This window comes from Diadema antillarum, unplaced genomic scaffold (genome assembly GCF_040938485.1).
Source record: "Diadema antillarum isolate AM-2024a unplaced genomic scaffold, OU_Dant_1.0 seq00001751_RagTag, whole genome shotgun sequence".
Lineage (NCBI taxonomy): Eukaryota > Metazoa > Echinodermata > Echinoidea > Diadematoida > Diadematidae > Diadema > Diadema antillarum.
The window spans coordinates 20,201-42,337 of NW_027272433.1; the positions used below are offsets into that span (position 1 = coordinate 20,201).

Sequence of the window (22,137 nt, forward strand, 5' to 3'; positions counted from 1 at the left end):
CTAGACTATTCTGGACTCGGAATTCCTTTTAGCGTCGATGCTTGCGTCTCCGTTCCTCTCTCTTCGTCGTGGTCGTCCATCGTCGCCTCCTCCTCCACCTACAGCGTCGATGATCACTTCCTCATTCTCCTCCTCCTCGTCGTCGAGCTGGATGTCGCCCGGGTACCAGCGGCGACCGCTGCCGTCGATGTCGAGCCGTCCGCCCATCGTGGTGCCGTTCTTATGGTGGACCTTCCAGGCCTCCAGGCGGAACTTACTCAGGGCGGGTCCCCACACGTCCTCGGGGTTGGATATCAGGTCCCAACGCTGTGGATATTTTTTTTCCCAAGAAAGTTGTGATTGAAAACATTAATTACTGTTCCTTCTATCATTTGTCGTATCAACAATATCACCATTATCATTGCCACTTGAGTTATGATTGGTATCATCTTATTACATGTACTGCAAAATAAGAAATGATGATATTGATGATGGTAATACATTCAATAGTAATGATTATGATGATGATGATGATAATAATGATAATAATAATAATAGTAATGATAGTAGTAGTAGTAGTAGTAGTAATAATAATAATAATAATAATAATAATAATAATAATAATATAGATATAAATTAAGATAATCAACGTCCATCATCATCATCATCATCATCGTCATCGTTTCATATTTCACATAAAGCAAAATTCCGAACAAGCCTCTAGTATAGAGAAGAGAAAATGAAATAAGACAAAAAATGAAATATATTACGCTATACATCTTGGCAGTTATGATTGACAACATTCCTTTTTTTTTCAAATGGAACTGACGTACGGTATGGTCCCAAACCAAATAAAGGAAACCATGCACATAGAATTAGGTCCCAAAGGGTACCTGTCATCATTTTCCCTAAGAGAATCTATAGCTTTAGATCACTGGAAAGCGATTTGAAAGGATGGATTACAACGTCAATCGTCAGGGCAACTCCGAATACGTAAGACAAACAAACCAACAAACAAACAAGAACAAACAATGGCAAAGACGGAATCAATTATATACACAGTTGTTGTCGTTGTCGTCCTCACCTCCCACAGCGAGCCCGGTGTCATGACGAACTCGTAGATGATGACGACGGGGATCCAAATGAGCGAGCAGAGGGTGATCAGCCAGCCGACTGCCACGGCCCAAGTCGGGAAGGGCCCGTTGTAGCTCGGCTCCTCCCAGTTCAAGAAGTTGAACATCAGCACGAACTGAGGGATAAAAAAAAACAGTAACAAAAGAGGCGATAAAGTTATTGAAGACGCCGTTGGCAAATCATACAGTATGCATCAATCCTGGTTCACTAAGAATGGCAGTATGCAATTGAAATGAAGAAACGATCATTGACAATAAATAATGATTATAGCGCTGACACAACAAACAAAAGTAGTGAAAAAAAAACAAATACGCAAACTTGGGAACACAGAAGAACATTCTTATTCTGTCGTTTATCATCCTTTCAGTGTGTCACATTTCCTGTGTGTTCTTCCCATCTAATTTTGCTGTTTTGCTGTATACATTGTATGTTATATTTTTTTCTGGCTTGGTAAATCTCAGAGCGTCCGTTTCCTGCTAAAAGAACAAACAAACCAAGAAAGGAAAAAAATGAGGACCCCTTTTCGGTCCCACAGAACAATGTTGAATGAAATTGTCATGCTCTAAAATTGTTTTTTATCTTACTTTTGATAAATGCTCATAGCCAATGAAAACAAACACACATCAATGAAACTTCGCTGAAGTCTGATTGGGAAATTAACGAAAGAGATCTGACCACAGAAAGTCAAGTATATAGTATGCAAATTAGCTACAAACTGACCAACATAAGGGCCGGGGTGAAGGCGGCCCAGTTCATGGGCCACCACATGAAGGACCAATGGCCGATCCACTTATCGCCGCACATCGTCCGAATGTCGTTGACCAGCCGCTTGACCCCGTAGATCCAGGCCAGAGCCACGCACTCGAGCAGGGCGTAAACGAGGTAGTTGAAGAAGGCTCCATAGCTGTCCAGGTGAGATACCCAGTAGCTCCCCGTCTAGAGTTTTTGTTTTTGGAGCGAATAAAAGAAAAACGTCAACCTTATCATCTCAATCCGTTAATATTTCAGAATTGTCTTTCGAATCACATCAAATTCTTAAAGGGCGTGTACAGTTCTGGTCGAGGTGAGGATTTAGCTTTTAACGTTTTGTGAGATATTCAGAAACCATTCTATGAGATGTCAAAGAGCATGTAATTCTAAGGGGCATCAAAAGTTTATTTGATGAAAATCGGTTTTGGAATGGCTGAGATATCCAAAAACAAGGTGAAACAAAGAGATCTTAATTAAAGGCGTGGCCTGTCGCCTTTTATTATTATCAATTTTTTAGATATCTCAGCCATTTGAAAACCAATTTCTTCAAATAAACATTGAATCCTTCTTGAAATTACATGCTCTTTCATATTTCATAAAAGGCTTCTCATTATCTCACTTAGGAATGTTCAAAACATGAATCCCCATCTCAACCAGTACTGTACAGTCCCTTTAAGACTCGTCTTGCTAGAACACATAATGATTCTCGTATCTCACCAGCCGTCCAGAATACAGTGCACTCCGTCATAACGAAGTCCTCGGTACCGGCGATTTTCCCCGTTATATCGAAATGTTGTTATAACCGAACAGTAAAGTTTTTACAGATATGATATAAGATGATAATTTTGGGATCTGAATCGTTACCTCGTTGTGATGAGAATTTTGTTATAACCGTGTTTGTTATAACGGGAATGTGCTGTATCTGTTGTAGGCGACATCCTTGATAATACACAATTTTGGCCAGTGATATGAATCGACATACCTCTTACATGCCATTCTTTTTCATCTCTTCTCTGTTTATCTTTTCTTTCTCTCTGATTTTCGTGTTTTCGTTTCTTTTTGTTCTTCCATTTTGTTTTTGTTTTCTTGGGGGGGGGGGGGGGAGGGGAGGGGGCACAAACACAACCCCGCCGTTAGTGGTAAGTGGTGAAGGTCTGACAATTTAGACCATTCATTATAGTTTGTCATCATTATCCTATTCCCACCCCTCCTTCTCCTCCTCTTCCTTCTCTCCCTCCTTTTCCTCCCCATTTTCCTCCTCTTCCTCATCATCATCATCATCATCATCATCATCATCATCATCAAACACCAACATCACCATTACCACCATCGTTGTCGTCATTACTATATTGTTCATCACTGTCATGAACATCGCTCAAAGTACTTTGGTCACTAGCACCGCCTCTTCGACAGACACGCAGTCATCACCATGCCAACCAAGCAATACCTCACGCCCCTTACCACCAAATCTACTTACGTGTGTGATACAAGAGAAGCCCAGGAAGTACATAATAGCGCACGCCCCCAGGAGAACAAAAGGCTTCCTCTTCCGCAGTTGTGGAAACTCGTCGACGAGAGCCGTGACGAGATTTTCCATGATTGCGAACTACGAAAGGAGACAGAATCAGCTGAATTTAGACATGAGAAATCCTCACACATAACAAGATATTATCATATACAATGAACAATGAAACCTGTACTTGGACGTGATGAAATTGGTGCCTGCATGTGAAACGCGAAGAATATCAAAATATGACAATGCGAAGAACCAAAACACTAAGCGATTCCAGAATCGGTACAGAATGTGGAAGGTACATAATATTTGACTCAAGAGCTAGACATACCACGATTCGATATATGAAGAGCTTGCTTCCAAGAGGGCCTAAATCCATCATTTTCAATGGATTTAGCGCCTTTTGGTTGCAAGCTCTTCATATCCTGATGCCTATATCTATAGCATAGTTAAGAACACACGAAGGAAAACGGAAATCCATTCCCCCTTTTTTCAAGACTGGGGCGATGTTTGAAGTAAGCAAGTTTGAAAAAAAAATGTCACGATCATTTTTGGTTTTCAAAATTCATATTATTTGTAAGACAAATAAAAACCCACGGACAAAAGTTTCACCAGAAACAACAACAAAACAAATAAAACACACACAGAGCGAAAAAGAAAAACACAAACACAACTGACTTACCAACAATCACAAATTTAAAGTGACATAGACAACAGAAATATGACAAGAACGAACTCTTTTTGTTTTCCTAACCTGACTATCGAGCCCAAGAGTGATCAGCATGCCGAAGAAGAGAAGAGACCAGAGAGGGGAGACTGGCATGCGGGCCACGGCGGCCGGGTAGGCGATGAAAGCCAGACCAAAACCTGCAGGAAAAAAAATTGTCGTTGCAACTGTTGGCACGAACTCCAAAGGTATCATAATCGTAAGAACGTTCCGAGTGTACTATTATGTTTATCTACTACTATCGTTACTCATTACATTGCAACGGAACGATCACTTTCTGGCCATTGTGTTCATTCTCCATCTGAAACTCAGACCAGGCAATAGTCTCACAACACCCACTCCCCCGATTGTTTTGTTGTTGTTGGCATAATAATGATTACATTTCATATTACATTTTCAGAAAAACTATGTAATCTTTGTTCCAAGGACAAACCCATGAGCTTTTAAATACAACAATTCTTATTCATGCGTATCATTATGCATGTCGGGCAAGTCTCAGGGCTAACTTTCTATTTGTTGGAAACAACTATCTCTATTGTAAAAATATGCACAATATTCGATGTGGAATATGTTACTGAACAGGTTCTTATTTAGCTGATTAGAATTGTCAAATTGTCGAATTGTCGATACCTTGCTGAACGACGGTTTCAACGGGCTGGTTGAGTTCGTGGGCCATGAATCCCACGATAGAGAAGATGACGAAACCAGCGAAGACGCTTGTACAGCAGTTGGCGATGGCCACGAACATGGAATCGCTGTCGAGAGAAAATAATCGACTCTTAGATAGACTCAGGGAGGTGAGCCTCCTCCCTGATAGACTAGAGTATAATCAATCTAATTGATTGAATTGTAAATGTTGATCAAAGATATCTAATAGTTACAATTAACTAGTCATCCAGGTTAAAATCACTCAGATATCATCATGTTGATCGCAGAATAACCAGTCCCGAAGAAGACGACATAGGCATTGTTTTCACCGTTGTAAAATACTTTACTATCATAATAACTCCCCGAGAAAGAAACGCATCATTTTCTTATTGTCTTGAAGACGTCTTCAAAGTGTTCGTTCTATGGAACAATGACTATCTCTTACAAACGAACCCAAATTCAAAATATTTACCCTAATGTCGGAGATGACATTTTGACTCACGTAATATGAAATTTAATCCCTATCAAAAATGTATCCTGAATCATGAAAAGATTTCCAAGGAAATAGCATGATATCAGAATGTGAGCTTGATTCTGTCCGTTAAAAAATGCAGGCCATTTATAATTTTAAAAAAGAGAAAAGGTGTGAAGTGAAAATAGGAAGTTTTTCCAAAAGTCAAATAATCTTTTTTTTTTTTTTTTTTTTGTAAATTCAATTTATTGAGTGGCTCATATCTCTACATGTTTGTCTTTTAGATAGGCTTCTTTTTCCCAATAATACAATGATTTTTTACAAAATAGTTTCACACATATACGTATGTATTCTCCGTATCATATTGATGTCTTCTAATTGTATCGGGAAAAATGTGATTTTGGAAGCAATAATTTGATTTGGATTTGAAAAAAAAAACATCCCAAAATCCATTGCTTCAAAACGGAGCGGTAGAACAAGTTGTAGCTACAAAAATATCGCTGATTAAATATCTTGATTTGTTTCGCATCATAATACGATGACAGCTTGACCTACCCATATGAGTTGTTGTGGAACTTGTTGTATGAAGCTAGAGTAACCAGACCGCCGCCCGCCGCACTCAGCGAGTAGAAGATCTGAATAGCTGCATCCCGCCATACCTGTTGATTTCGCGGCAAGATTGGAAAACGAAAAATCATATTCACTCATGAAAAGGCTAAAACAAAGACAGGAATTCAAGAAATATTCCCGAGAAATAAAACATTTGACTGATTGGATAATATATTGGAGTATAATGTTTCATTTCATTTGCCTCTTATATACATTCATTATAGCTCGCAAAGCTAGCAATTTAAGTTGTCATGATCAATAAATAAAACGAAGATCGAGACAAGTTCACGTCAGAATTTTCATACAAGGCTCATATTGTGATCAATTCGTTTCATGTTTTATGAATTTTTAAATTGAAGAGTCTTATTTTACGATTAATTTAAAGAAAGTCATACAAAATGTACCTCAAGCATCGCACAGAAACAAGCGCAGCCTGGGAAATAGAAACGTCAATATTTGAAAGTATTTCTTTCATGATTAATAGGTATGATAATTTCAGTAATTATGATCTGTTGAGTTTCTGCAGTATCGACCAATCACTTCCCACCTCCCTGGCTTATAATGATAGTTTAAGAACCTGCCCAATTTTTTTTTTACTCCCATCTGTATTTTCTCAGGGCTTTTGAAATATGACGACAGAAAAATTTTGCACTGATAAAAAACGCTAATATTATAAAAGGCTTCTGGTGTGATTATTGTACAAAATCGATTTTTTTTTCTTTGTAAATATAGTGATATTTTCTTTAACAGGAACGAAATTTACACAAGATTTGATCTGAGCAATCGGAAACATCTAAACGGCGAGCAACAAACTGTAAAGGCAAGCTGAATATAAGTGAAATGTTCAGGGTCACAAAGATTCGTATGTAGAGTGACAGGATTAAGCACTGAAACTCAACATCTCAAATAAGACAATTAGACAAACAATTTAACTTGGGAAATTTATATTCATGTTAAACAGATACAGAAACGTCGTAGAAAGGTAGGCAATGAAAATATCATAAAATGGAGACAGAAGAAAAAAGCGAAAACAAAGCTTAACTTGGGAAAGGAAAACTTCACGATTGGTTCCTTACCCTGGCATCGCTAAGTCTGCTAAAGTCTGGTATGACGAAGAAGCGAATTCCGTTGCCAGCCCCGGGTAAGGTGGCGCCTCGGATGAGGAGAATGAAGAGGACAGCGTAGGGGAAGGTGGCAGTGAAGTAAACCACCTGTGGTATGGAGTTAAGACACATTTATCGCCGGTGAGCCATGACTTTTTCATTTCATTTCATTTCGTTTCATTTCATTTCATTTCATTTCATTTCGAATGAAGAGGACAACGCAGGGAAGGTGGCAGTGAAATACATAACCGGTGGACACGGAGTTAAGACAGATTCATCGCCGGTGAGTCATGAGGTTTTTTTCATTTCATTTATTTCATTTCATTTCATTTCATTTCATTTCATTTCATTTCATTTCATTTCATTTCATTTCATTTCATTTCATTTCATTTCATTTCATTTCATTTCATTTCATTTCATTTCATTTCATTTCATTTCATTTCATGTCATTTCATTTCATTTCATTTCATTTCATTTCATTTCGATTTTCATTTTCATAAAGAGCACCTTTCCGGATGACTTGATCCCCTTGACGAGGCAGGCATAGACAATGATCCAAGCGACAAGCAGACAGAGGGCCAGCTGCCAGATGACCCCTCCCGGTTCGTTCATCGTCGGCGCCTCTTGGAGCACGGCGTTTCTATGTATACCGGAGCAGCGGAAGAGAGAGTGGGTATTTAGAGAAGGATTGAAATGACTGGAAATAAGAAAATATGCTTTCATACTTTTGATTTTGATGATAACCTAAAGACTAATGTGCTCTTTAGGAGATTCTTCAAACGCAGTAGAATCGGATTTTTTCTACCCGTATTATGATAATACAAGGTACTTAAGACCATTTTATTTGTGATGTGACCGCCGAATATAATTTGCTTCCGTTTCGATATTGGTTGATGATAGACGATATCATGGCAAAAAAAAAAAAAAAAACATATTAAAGACACAAATTTCAAACTTCATGGGCTGAGGTAGATTGGCTGTTGCAAAAAGAAAATTTGTCAACCAATTTACTAAGGTTTTGGAATCATGCAATTGGCGACTCCACGGTCTTCAATGGAACTTATTCCCTGAATATATCTTATACTGTAACTCCTTGCAACTCTGAAATAACTACCAATAGCAAACTAAATGTAGGTGTTGTGCATATTGCATTTTCTCGCTCACTTCCAATACTGCTCGCTGGCGAGTTCCCTCCTTCCGGCCATGGGGTCGACGTAGGCCGAGATGTTGAAGCCGCCGAGGTTGTGGGTGATGTTGTAGTAGGAGAGCGTGGCGTCGTCCAGCGACTCGAGCGCCAGGCAGCTGCCGTTGTGGACGACGATGCCCCCGTTGTCGATGCAGTTGTCGTAGAGGTCGTAGCAGGCGGGGGTGTTCCAGGCGTTTTCGCAGCCCGTCCACGGCAGCTCGCTGGTGAACGAAGCGAAGAAGTAATAGATGGTGTACATGATGATCACGTTGTAGTAGATTCCGACGTAGGCGGCGGTAACCATCTGGCAGTACCCGACACCTATTGTTACAAAAAACAAAAATAAAAACAAAAAACATTCAGACCATTCTAAGGATGTTGGGTTCGATAAGCTTGGAAACACATTAACAACAGCACATACCAAACCAAAGTAGTACGAAAAAAAAATGGACCATTGAAATAAATATCATGCAGAACATGAGCCGTGTTCAAGCGAATCGGTTTCATGATCACTCGCGCGTACTATACACTGACGGCACAAAGAGCGATCTTCCTTTTATTCTTGTCCCTTTCTTGCCTTTTATTCTCCACGTGATGTCACGCACAAGCTATTCTCAACGAGGGACTGAATAAACTAACAGCAAAATTATGGCAGTCATTAATTTGGTCATGTGATCACTGACGTACTCGACAGACGATCGTTGTTTTCTTTGTAAACAGTGTCGCCATTAACACGCGAAAACGCATTGAATCGACATTGTATAGCACAAACTGCCTCAAAATTACATACGATACATAAGCGATGACAGAAACGTTTTTACCATTGATTATCACGAAGCTTCTACAATTGTATTAGTTCATTTAATAGTAAGATATGCACAGAGAATGAAAACAAATTATCAACCTGAAGTTTATCATCAATATACATGCGCATCTACATTAATCGTTTATGTTGGAATATTGTGCCGAATTTGTTGAGAAGAACTGAACCTTTTGGGGTTCCTCTTTTCTTTTCCTCTCTCATGGAAGCAGACATCAACGTCTTTCAAGTCCAGGGAGCAAAGTTGTCTGACTGATATATCCTTTTGCATGTAATGGTATTGCGTTTGTCCTGTTTTTATGTTTGTACGTTTCGCTGACTCACCTCGCATGAGAGGGACGCAACGCCACATCGAGATTGGCCCCAAACTGCAATACTGACCGAAGGAAACCTCCATGAGAAAGAGCGGCAGACCAGCGAAAAACAACATGATGACGTAAGGGATCAGGAATGCACCTGCGCGGATATCGTTGTGAATAGGAGGAGAAAGATGTAGATTGTATACCATGTATATAGACTTGCTCTCTTAAATATTTCAAATCTATAGGCCCTGGTACGCTTCTCCACAACATCTGAACATTGGCATAGGCGGTAACTTTAACATATCAATTTCATACACCCGCAAACCGCTCTTTTCATCTGTCTGTTTGTCTGTATCTATCTATCTATCTATCTATCTATCTATCTATCTATTATATCTACATGTATCTATCTATTGTATCTATCCATCTATATATCTATCTCTCAAATACACATAGTTATTTTCGCAGCACACAGCTACTTTGACACAGAAGTATCTTACGTTAGCTAGGCAACATCAGAATCACAATCGAGCAGCACTAAACAAATCGCAGACAATGAACAAAGGAAGAAAGTCACTGAATCAGTGCTAACACACGGAGCCTTGTTTGTTTCTCTACAGGATAGTGAAATTAAAGTCGAGACAAGTACAAGCAATGAGCCCAGAATACATGTATATTTAGATGTACGGGCAATGACATGATTTAAAGACCAACTAATATGGTATAAATAGCTAATATAACAACTAGTACCAACAAGTTCGTGTTTTTTATCTAGAAAAAACTAAACTTACTTGAACCAAAACATGTTGACGCAATTTGAATTCCGCTTACTCTATTCCCCAAAGTGTCTTCTAAGCACATGCAGCCCGATTCACGATATTTTGTATCATACGTCTCTGCACTGTAGTTCTTAAGTTCTTTGACACTATAGTGTATCTTTCTATTTATTTATCTATATATCTATTTATCTATCTCTTTTTTGTCTATAGTGTATTATTATAATATGTCAAAGCTACGCACTGTTTTTTCCTTCCTTTCTCATCTCTCTCTCTCTCTCTCTCTCACACACACACACACATATATACTACTAATAATATAATAATATAATAGTAATAAATGATAATAATAAATAATATATATTTATATTATATTTACATTATATATATATATATATATATATATATATATATATATATATATATAAACCCCTTTCTGTGTCTGTGTGTGTAATAAGGTACAATTACCATCAGTCTGAAATCAATCAAAATTATCACCTAGAAAGTAGAAACGCAGAATATACCTTACATTGTCCAGCTTCTAATCACAAAGGCATAATTTCATCAAAGAGGAGCTATTCCTGCTGCACCACGAAAAAGTATTATCATACAGGAAGAATGATGGTGATGATTATGATCTATCATGATATCTCTATTAGAAGTAGGCAGTATACATACTTACCGCCACCGTTTCTATAGGCAAGGTATGGAAACCGCCACACGTTCCCCAGGCCCACGGCATACCCGAGACAGGAGAGAACGAAGTCCATTTTGTTGGTCCAGTTCCCCCTTTCCTCGTTCTCGTCACCCTTGAACTCCTTATCCTCATCGTCCGGCGATTTGTCTTTGCCATTTTGACTCTTCGAAGAAATAATCATATAAATGATAATGATAATAATAAAAATATTAATGATAATCATGATCATAATTATAACATCAACAGGCGTTGGCATCGCGTCGCAGTCATTGTTTTAAACAGCGGATATTTTGTGCCATTACGCATACACGCTCAATAATTGCATATTTTTTTAAAGTGACACACAAGCAGAAACGTTTATCCAAGCATGTTAGCATGAGATGTATTGCTATTACTAGTACTTACTTATTAGCAATTGATTAAACCCCTCAACAATCAAAAGAATTCACCTGTGCATCTAAAAGCCTCTTACACACATGTTTATCTCAGAAGTACGGGCCTGTTGTTTTTTTTTTTTACTGAAGTTCAGGCAAATGCTTTATCGTGGAGACAAGTATTTAAAGAATGTATCAAAATAACCAGAATCAATACCCTGGACATGTAATACCACCTCACTGAGACCTTTTTTTTTTTCATTACGAAGGAGGAAATAATTCTTAAACTCTTAATCTCTGTCTCTGTGTTTTTCCGTTATTTTCTTAAGGACATTATCATTGATCCAGCCAAACGTGGATGCTTCTATGTAGAAATCCATTCAAATCAGTCAGCCATTTATATTATGTACGGGGTGAGAGGTTTTCACTGGAACTCGACTAGAGGTCCTCGCCACACTAATGCCTTTTGTGAAGGGATGGCACCTAATTGTGGATTACGTAACGGGCACAATACTTCCCCTTGTGAACAGGTAGAGGTCTGCCCCTTTTTTTATTCCCTTTGTAAGATTCGATACAAAGCGTCCAGAACGCCAGACGGCGGAGAAAGAGCACAGGGGAATGGAGAGTATAGATTAGCTCTTCAGGGGAAAAGATATACCGCACACACTGTATGCATTTCTTTTGTTGTTGTTGCTGTTGTTGTTTTGGTTTCTTCTTCGTGTGGCGCCACAAGAGAGGCTTTGGGCGAGAATGGTCGCTTTTAGCAGCAACTTGCTGGATTCCCTGTTGGTGAACGAAAGGCGCACCTAGATTTCCTCCTATCTTATTCGCCCGTACACACTGCAATGTGTAACAGGAATCATTATTCACATCACGAATGAAGTATTTCTGAAAAGAATATTTATTCAAAACTAATTGCAACAGTGTCTGTTGTTGATCTATTCCTAAACTTATCATTGGAATCTCTAATTTAGTAGCAAGATGAAGACTTGAAGAAAAGAAACTGAATTATTCGTTTCTTTTTTATCAGTCCTCGCCGTTTCAGCAGGGGCAATTATTATTCAGTGAAAAGAATAAAAATGAAGGGTATAGACTAATGCTCAGCAATTAATTATAAACGACAAATAAGAAATGCAACTTTCTGAATGGTCTGCAAAAGTGGCATATACTGTGAAAGAATGTAATCAGTAACACTCCGTAGGCATCTAATCGTTAGCACGAGCTCTTCTGTGTTCTATTTTCTGCTGTTCATACTAGATCGCAAAATACCTCACATTGAAAAATCGAGAAAAAGAAAGAAATAGATACAAAAGACTTATATAGAGGGGGGGGGGAGGGGTAAGTAGAGAAAGAGTTACTGTAGTATAATCCTGCGGAAGGTCGTTTCATTCAAAGGACAGTCCTAGGAGATAAAAGACCTTCTGACACCGAGTAAACTGTATGAGTCACTTCACACTTACCACACCGCCCTCGCTTGGCCGACGAGAAGGCGGTTTTGACGCAGGTGGGTCTGTCGAACGAGGACGAGATGAAGTAGTTTCCTCCTTGCGAGGACGGGATGTCGACTCATAGGGGCGAGGGGGCTTCTTTGGCTTTGCGTCAGGGGCCGAGTTGATGGAGGAAGGCGTGGACCGCCCGTTTGTCGGCCTGTGTGGAGGTGGTGCCGCGGCTGTGACAGGGGGCGGGTTTTGGTACACGGGCGTGGGTCTGGAAGTGTTGATATAGCGTTGGACAGGGGTGGGTCGACCACTGAGGGACACGCCCGCGGGGAGGTACGAGAGACTGGACGCCGTTGGAGGACGTGGCACTGAAGGCTATACAAAATATATTGTAATGCAGAATTCATAGTAAACATGTTTTATATCAGGAATATCAAGAAGACCAAGTTTCCAGAAAACACGAGGACATGAACCGGTTTATTCAGTGTCGAATAGCCGTTGCCATAGCTACTGCGAAAAGATTGAAAAAAGGTCATATAAAACTCATGGTCACTGCGGGTCACGGAACTGAATCATAAGGAGCCAAACTCGGCCTCAAATGAAAAGCATGTGGAGTATCCCTACCCCTAGCTCAACGAAATTGTTTTGTTACCTTGATGAATAGGAGATAAGAGACTGGTATTTATACCGTATATATGGGAGGGGATTGTTCATTTTCACAAAAGATATCCTTCAGTCATATAGTCAACATCGACGTGCTGACAGATTTTGTGGATGACATCTTACCTCCCAACATAATTATTATGGGGTTGGACAGAAGACGAACGCACAAACAGCGAGAATAAAGACAACGCACACATCCAGCGAACCTTTGAACTTTATAGAAAGAATTCGCTCCCATACAACATTCCATTAATTGCATTGTTCAAGTGTGTGTGTGTGTGTGTGTGGGGGGGGGGGGTGTCAACAACCATGAAATAAAGTTCAAAGTTCAACCTAAGATCAAAGTACGTTTTTTATTCTAAAGAGTGTGTTTTTTTTTTTTTTGGCGCATAAACAAGTTTGATACTCATATTGTATCGCAGAATTCTCTCCAGCACATTGAAATATTTCTTTGATTTTCTACAAAAGCATGAAGACAATAGGTTTTCGGCTGTTTGTCACGAAGTCTTCAAATCTGAATGTCTTGCCTCCTTCACATCTGCCAAATACTTTTGTCTTGTGGCACTTCCTTCGTGTTTGCATGATTTTCTTCTACCCAAATTTCCTCAAAATTATATCGCTAGAAATGGCGCGCTCTACAAGATGTATTCGTTCTGGTTCTAATTGCCACATGAAAGGTTTCAAATTCAAGGACTCCGTTGTAACTTTTTAGGTATTTATCTATCTATAATCAGTGATCACATAATCTAAATCAAAAATGGTATCACCATCTAACCAGAGTACCTAGTGATGAATAAATGCGAGCGACACTTTGTAATATTCCATTTGCTCGATTTATCATTATTATTATTATTATTATTATCATTATTGTTGTTATTATCATTATTATTATCATTATCATTATTGCGTATGTAATCTTATCTTCGTAATATTACATGTGCTTGATTTTTTTAATTATTACATAATGTATATTTAACATACACAAACACCATCAATAAATAACGACATTTCATTACCATAGCTTACAATAAGTTCTAAGAAAATAATGGCGGTTGCTGTCTTACTTACAGCTAATCGCAACCTTTTGAGAGTATTGTATCAAAACAGAGAAACCTCAACTGGAAAGATACACACAAAAAATGAGGAGAATAGAAATGGAGGTCCTAGAAGTACGTAGTCTAAAAAAACACAACAAAACAAAACAAAAAACGTGTTGACTCAAGGGCAGAAGCCTTTAAAATCCACAACGTTCAATTTGCATTTTTGTCGCACCAGTAGGACGTTAAACAAAAATAAAACAAACCTTCTCTTTCTATCCTACAACCCTTGATTGCCTTTGAGACATCTAACCTATATGATTTTGAGGGTTATTCTAGTCACTGGATGCTTCTATCGATGACAACACACGACTATATAACATGAATAAGAAGTCTCAGAATGAATTAGGATAGAGACTTAAAAGTGAGATATTGATACAATTGTTGACATACTTATATGCACTGTAAATGATAAGTAAAGAGGAATATGAATTATAAGGAGACACAGATATAGAGAAAGATGTAAATGGATAGATTAACAAAATGAACAATGAATAAATAGAGTTAACAGTAGGCGGATGAGTGATGGTATAATCGGGAGCTAATAACTGAGAGCACGAATATATTGACAGGTAAGAAATTATGTACACGTAATATGAAAAATTGCTTATTGATTTTCCCTCTCACATGATTTCACGTAATAACCAACCGGTTCTTCCATCTGTGCCTAAACATTGCCAAAATGTTAGTCGCAAATCCAGTCATTCCAAACCCGCAGCAAAACAAGAGAAGATGAATAAAGAAACGAGAACGGCCTGAAACATACACTGAGCGGAATGAATAAAAGCATGCAAATGGTATGCAAATGACAAGACTGAGTTCACACAAGACGTCAATCAATCTATGATGTATAAGAGATCACTCAATTTGGGTTCACTCAAATCACCCACTCAAATACCGTTAATCCAAGACGACATGGGCTGGAAAGTGAAGATGAAAGATGGAAGATGGTGGAAGCATAATGATGATGACAGCGATGAGTTTAGATACTTGACGTTGAAAGTGTGTTATCGCGGAACGATCTTTTCCGTATTAACGCTCAGTCAGATGTATTGCTATAAACAACAGAAAGTTCGTTTTTATTCTATTTTCGATTAAGAATGAACGAAGGTATAAATTAGCTGGTTGAGCTTGAATGTAATGGTTACATAATGTATAGTGGTTAGAATGCAATGATTTGAATGTAATGATTTGAATAACTATAATAGTTTGAATGTGATGGTTATGACCTACTGGTCAGAATGTAATGGTTAGGCAAAGCAAACAGAAAATACGCCAAAAACCATGCAACACACCACAAGCTGAAAAGGCAATGGAAAACAAAAGCCCCTGAAAAGGATGCAATCCCCATGACAACTGAGACAGAAAGCGGGATAGAGCAGGGTAGCATAATGAATGCTGAAACTGAAGGACACGACAAACAAACAAACACCAAAGGAACAGGTCGGGCCACAAAAAGGTAGAGAACTCACATCTGTGCGTGATGGAGTCCTTGGCCGATTGCTGGGGTCAAAGGAGGCGGAGTACAGCGAGTCGGGCGAGGAACGCCCACTGATTGGTCTAAAGTAGGAGGGCGAACTCCGTCCACTGGCCGGCAGATGAGAGGGCGTGCTCCGCCCACTGACAGGGGCGCGAGATGCCGGTGTGTTCCGCCCACTCAATGACACGCCCGGAGGAAGGTAGGCGAGGCTAGCGGCTGAGGGAGTGGGCGCGGTCGTCTGGTAGTAACCGTTAGCATCAGAGTAGAAGTAGTAGAAGTAGTAGTATATAAATACTGAAATATTGTTAAACCGTATATACAGTACATCGTAAACGAGAAAATAACAGTTCAATTCATGGTCATTTAGTTAATTTGGTAGATAAAATAAGGAAAAACTAGGTAGAGATCAGTCACTGAATAAATGATAAGAGCTGATTCATACACAAAACTATATAAGCGTGAGAGAGTTATACGGAGAAGAGATCACAGTGATTTCTTTGTAAAAGTTATGAACGTTTAGCAACAACATTTTCAGTGGATAATTACATATCGATTGGTTTAAGATTAAGATAAAGAATGTTATCAATGACACTTAATAAAGTAGGGACTGATAATAAGGATGACAATGACGATAATTGACAATGCTGATAGAAAATATTACACAACAATGTATGGAGAAGAGATCACACTAATGTCTTTATCAAATCTGTGAATGATTAGCAATAACATTTCCAATGAATTATGTAAACTGATTACTTTTTTTAAATTAAGATAAAGAATTCTATTAATGACACTGGATAAAGTACGGAGCGAGTAATAATAAGGATGGCAAAAACTGTTGATGATACTGCTAATAATGCTACAGATATGTATGTCATGACGTTAGTGCAGACTGGAAAAAGCGAAAGGATTGTAGATCCGCTGAAACGAGTCAGCCACAATGACACTTGTCATGCATGTCCTTAGTGGTTGTACCCGTAAGCAATTTTCAATCTCCTATTACCGTAGGGCTATTCAAATCTTGTTGTACATTCAGATCGAGATTATCGATTTCAGGCCCGCGATCGAGAGAGGAGCTTTATAGGTCTTGTTTCAGTCCAACAGTCTCTCTCTATCCTTCTAAGCTTTTCCAGTTTTGCCCTTACATAAAGGAAAGATTACAAGCATGGAAGTGTTTCAAACTACAGTCTGTCTAAGCCTGTAGCGCTCTAAGCGTGCGAATACGCACTCGTTCGTGAGAATTCAATATTTTGTTCGTACGTGTATTCATTATCGACGTACTGGAGACGAAGCCGGATCGAAGCGCCGTTACAAACTCATTTTGACAGGTCTTTTTGTGGCTACGAAAACTCGCACTGTCTGACGCGTCCTTTCATTGATATAACAAAGGTGTAACGACTACACACATTTTAGTCTCTATGCACATGTATATATAGGACCCATTCTCGATCCTCGGTTTCGCTTACTAATAGCATCTTGGGTTTTGTAGGAACACTATCATGACTATATATACCGATCAATTTAAATGCCAAGTGCTATTTCTCGGGACAATTGTTCCACTCTGCTGTAGCCTGATTTCCACTCCCACAAGTGACCTTTTTCTTCTTTTTTTTTAATGAAGATACACGTGTGTCGAAAATACCATCTGCATATCCTGAAGACCTTTATACACTTCAATAAGCTTCCAATGCTCAATAATGACTTCACACTTACGATACAAATTCTATACAACTCATTAATGTCTTCCGTCTAGAATAACACATTCACTTTGCAGTTGAACGAGCTGAAATACAAGTTAATAGCATGCTGATGTAAAATACCAAAATAATGAAACTTTTTCGTCCTTACATTGCAATGTCTCATCATTACCAATCGTTAGAATAATGATAATTCGTGATAACAGTGACATCTTTTAAAAATGTTCCATTGCGCGGTCGTTATAATTCCTGCTGAGCAGAACAAGTCGCATATTTCACACCATTTTCCTCGGCCTTAGTACTTGGACAGTTTTAAACACAATATAGTTATATCAGGGAGGTGGATATATCTTTATATTAAAAACGCGTTTCACTTCGAGACACGGATACGTTCCTCCCCCCAAACACTACTAAACATGCATGGTTTTAAAGATGCGAATGTTATCATATAAGACATCCGTTGTTGGCATTCTCCATGTGCGTTACGATGAATATAAGGATTATCTTTATCGTTTATACACACCCATACAAACTTGACTGAAATGAGTTGATGTAGATTTTGATTCATCCGAAACGTTAATATTTGGAGTTAAAAGTAATTGATGATAATATTATGTCTTGGAGGAGACACGTCGTATGCTCTCTCCATGGTTCTACTCCGTATAAGCCCAGCAGCTAATCACATTGAATAAGTTTTCCAACTTGACTATCTCCGGTGTGATATTTCTTTAATTTTACTTGATTGTTGACAAAATTCTAACTACAGTATTCATCTACTCTATACAGACACATGCACGTAATCCTTTCACCTTCCCTCGTTGGTACCCACTTTTGACCCATTTGACGGACGTGGATGAAAGTGAGGTGACTTTTTTTTTTAAATCAGTTATTATAGTATTATATTCACATATACAGTCTACCTGTTAGGCGGAATTCTCTTAAACACCTTTTATATGCTTAATGCATGACCTCTTGTTTCGAGATTGATATCCAAAATAATGATGATACGTTGAATTTACAAGACCCATACAGATTATTTGAACTTCCAAGATGAACTTTGACAAAATTGGCCTTCCGTTGTATTTATTTGCTTCCTAAACGCTGAGATTCCAAACAAACACATCCAATGCAGGATATTCATACATATACATGTACATTGTACAGACAGAGTCAGACACCGACACACGCATTATGATTATAAATACGTGGCTTCATAATCAATAGTAAACAAACACAGATACACGCATGCACATAATTTATCTACTATGCATTACATTACATTGCATAGTGCATTCACATACAGTCGACTTATACACAATACGCCTTGATTGTTGCGTATTATTCTATCATATCGTATACTAGGTTATAATTTATTATTGTTGTGCACGTCTATATACCTATAGGGATTCATCGCTGCCCTATATCTTCAACGTGCAACACGGATGAATCGTTTTGCCTTGGTCTATATACAGTAGTGAGACGGAATTCAGTCCAATCGTATCATACGCATTGACAAACAGACATGATAGACTTTATCTGCATTCATACCAGGACCTGTCTCCTCTTACCCCATGGATTTCATGATTATGTACACCCTCTTTGGTTACAAGAAGTCAAAAAGAAATAAAACTAAGAAGATTATACACCCACGTCCTCCTATACCATGTAATACCAACTTTGTTGTTGTTGCTCGAACCAAATTTACTTGTATTTCAGAACAATTGTGATCTTTGTAAAGGTTATTGAAGATATTGATAATGACCTTATAAGTAGCCTACGTGTAAAGATGGTACTTGCTACGTATAATGTTATTTGGTATGATTCAGCAAGTATATTCATTGCCACCGTGCATGACCCTTTAAAAAAGAAACGTTCGTTTTTGTTTAAACTTTCAGAATTGGTTTTACTATCTATCAGTGCACAAACGTCTGCTATAATGTGGAATAAAATATTCCTTATACACGCAGGTTGCCAACTCTATACACCGCTGTAAACTTTACAAAGTATACCTTCGAATTCAGAGTCGTACCTCGCTGAACTGAGTAAGCAAATTCAATTACGAATTTGCGGTAACCTTGATCATTGATCATCAGTTATCAAAATCGTTAGTTCTATTTCAAATCGCTATTCATTCTGTCGCATAAATGAAACAGCCTATAATATTTGCCATGACATTTTGCTGATATTTGAGAAGAAAAAGATCAGACGCTGAATATTGGTAAAGGTATCATCATAGCCATCAGTATACCACACAATACAAGTCAACATGCATTTGCACTACATACACTGTATTTCATTTAATTCTATTCTAGCACATTGTTATTGCATGGAAGTTTATACACTTCACCATGCGTTTTATTCATATATTATTTTTGTGTCATATACCATATACACTAGAACATAATATCGAACTGTTTGCTCAAGATCTTGGCTCTGTTCTTCTCATTTTACAGCGCACAAACGGATTTGAACTTTGAGTTATGTGACCCACATGGCGATCGTCACACTCCGGTTTTTCCTATTTTTAAACAGAATAATTCTGGAAATACCAGGGCAGCGTTGTGATGCGCTACTTGGCAAATATGAACAAATGAAGGTGGTTACGGATGGCAATGATTCTTACTGCATTTAGTCCCTAAGTCAACATCATCGACAGTGGATATGGTAGGTGTATTTGGCAAACAATGGAGAGATGAACAAAATGGCAGCCTTTACACTTTAATGGTTTCAATGCATGGGTATACCTTCCCGGGGATACTACCGAACTGCTCTACCAATGATAAATCATGATGGTCGAGAGTACTCATTTGGAACAAAAGCTCATTTGTATTTGTTTTCTATTCGTCGACCCCTATATACTCCAGCATTAATTCCGGTATTAATGTGGTATACAGCACAAGCGATGATACGACACACTTGGCATAACCAAATTGATAACAGTGCATAATATTATATGCATCTTGAAATTCTTCCGCCCGTCTATACACGTACTCTTTTCTTTTCTCCTATAGGACATAATAATGACTCTCCTTTTTCTCTCTCTCTCTCTCTCCCTTTCGGTTTCTCATTCTCTGTTGTACAAGTCTCAACCTTCCTTTCCACTCATATATCCACTATCCATCAACATACATTAATTTGTATAGGGATATACCACACAATATAGGATTCACACGCAGAAGCGCACCCAATACAATTGTGATTGTTATACATATAATTTTCATTTGGGTGTGATTGCTTGTGACGTAACCATGCACCGAATTTTGATATATCATGCTGCCTAAACACTTATAAATGTTGATTTTAACATGGTAATACAATGACTGCTTTACTTATCATGTCTTATCTAGAGAGGTATTTTTCATTTCTTGCTTAAACTACTACGGTTGCTTCAATATAAAAATGTATACTATTATGATAGCCCCATTTTTATAAAAAAAAACCAGTTATTTGAAATATTGTACGACAGGTTCTATAGATTTAGTCCTGTTTTACCATTATCTTACTTGGTATTGCGGCTTTTCGTCAAGCATTATCATCGATTGCGACAGTGTTGGAGATCGAGATCATTTCATATCAATTTTTATGAAGAACACAATAACTAGTGTACAATCATCACATGTACCAACTCCAGTATTAGCAATACATCTGGTGATACTCTTTATAATCTACTCTCTTTATTTGACACCTGGCACTAAACGAGCAAAAATAAACTCAGTGAATCATAATAATTATACCAAACTACAAACTGGGTCCGGCGGCGACGTACAGAACAGATTGTACCAAGTCGGCCTTTAGGAAGACAACAAAATGTTAATAAAGTAACTCACCTTTGGTTTTATCACGCCATTCTTGTCATCATCGGGGTTCCCCATTTTGTTATTTCTTTCACAATGAAATTTGATTAATAATTCCGAAAGTGCTACAGAAGTACAGAGAGGTTATGTAGAAGCACACTGTGGTATAGTAAAACCATATCGTCACGTCCAATCGGAGTACGGAGATCAACGGTTCGTGCTTTCAGCTGTAGACAGTAACAGTTTGCTGTGTCGCAGCAGAAAATGCGATTCGAGAAATGAAACCTTGTGAACACCCTTTTTTGAGGCTGTAAGTAGCTAGAAAAACGTTTATTATCAGATCTGTGAAAGATGTCTCGAGTCTACCACATGATTGATCAACTTCTGCCGGTGTCAGCTTCAGGAGAGGCACAAATCTTGGAACCGGCGCCACAAGTGATCGGACGATCTCACGCACGTCAACACCGTTTCCTCCTGCAGGTGGCTCAAGTAACCTGATAGTCCCAGGCGTAGATATATTCGTAGTCTCTACAACTCTCCTACAATGTAGTACATTGGTACTTTCGGTTCATTCATCGCTTTTGGCCCATACAGTCCGTTGGTATCATTACGAACGGCCGACAATAATGGCCCCGCTCTCTGACATCATGCAAGCTACGAATCGGGATTGGTTCGCTCCTGAAGGAATGTGGCACGACCGAAGCCACAATACGACAATAATTCCCCGACTTCACAAATCAGTGCACACGCACAATAAGGCAAGTCGGGTTGGTTTTAAGTAGGCCACAAACTCAACTGAAAAGGATTGTCGGAAAACGTCGTAAACAGATAACATCATAGCAATTTAACAGTGTACGCAGACAGCGCCATTGATATA

The 22,137-nt window shown here is 38.5% G+C and overlaps 1 protein-coding gene across 1 annotated transcript; it reads right to left on the bottom strand.

Annotated features, from left to right (window-relative positions):
- LOC139712015 (sodium- and chloride-dependent neutral and basic amino acid transporter B(0+)-like) lies at positions 1-21,805 on the bottom strand. Its single transcript, XM_071623856.1, has 15 exons — positions 21,294-21,805; positions 15,762-16,007; positions 12,551-12,904; positions 10,702-10,879; positions 9,266-9,397; positions 8,100-8,442; positions 7,443-7,575; positions 6,909-7,043; positions 5,779-5,882; positions 4,734-4,858; positions 4,131-4,243; positions 3,341-3,469; positions 1,834-2,049; positions 1,064-1,228; positions 1-306 (listed from the first exon to the last, which is right to left on the bottom strand). Exons 1-15 carry the CDS (start codon positions 21,336-21,338, stop codon positions 1-3), a joined length of 2,724 nt encoding a protein of 907 aa, XP_071479957.1. The 5' UTR covers positions 21,339-21,805.
- Positions 21,806-22,137: the final 332 nt, after the last annotated feature.

Coding starts and splice junctions, on each gene's coding strand:
- LOC139712015 (XM_071623856.1), bottom strand. CDS start 21,338: ATGGGGAACCCCGATGATGACAAGAATGGCGTGATAAAACCAAAG. Junction 7,044..7,442: donor GGATCAAGTCATCCGGAAAG/GTGCTCTTTATG, acceptor TCCATACCACAG/GTGGTTTACTTCACTGCCAC. Junction 2,050..3,340: donor GCTTCTCTTGTATCACACAC/GTAAGTAGATTT, acceptor CAAAAACTCTAG/ACGGGGAGCTACTGGGTATC.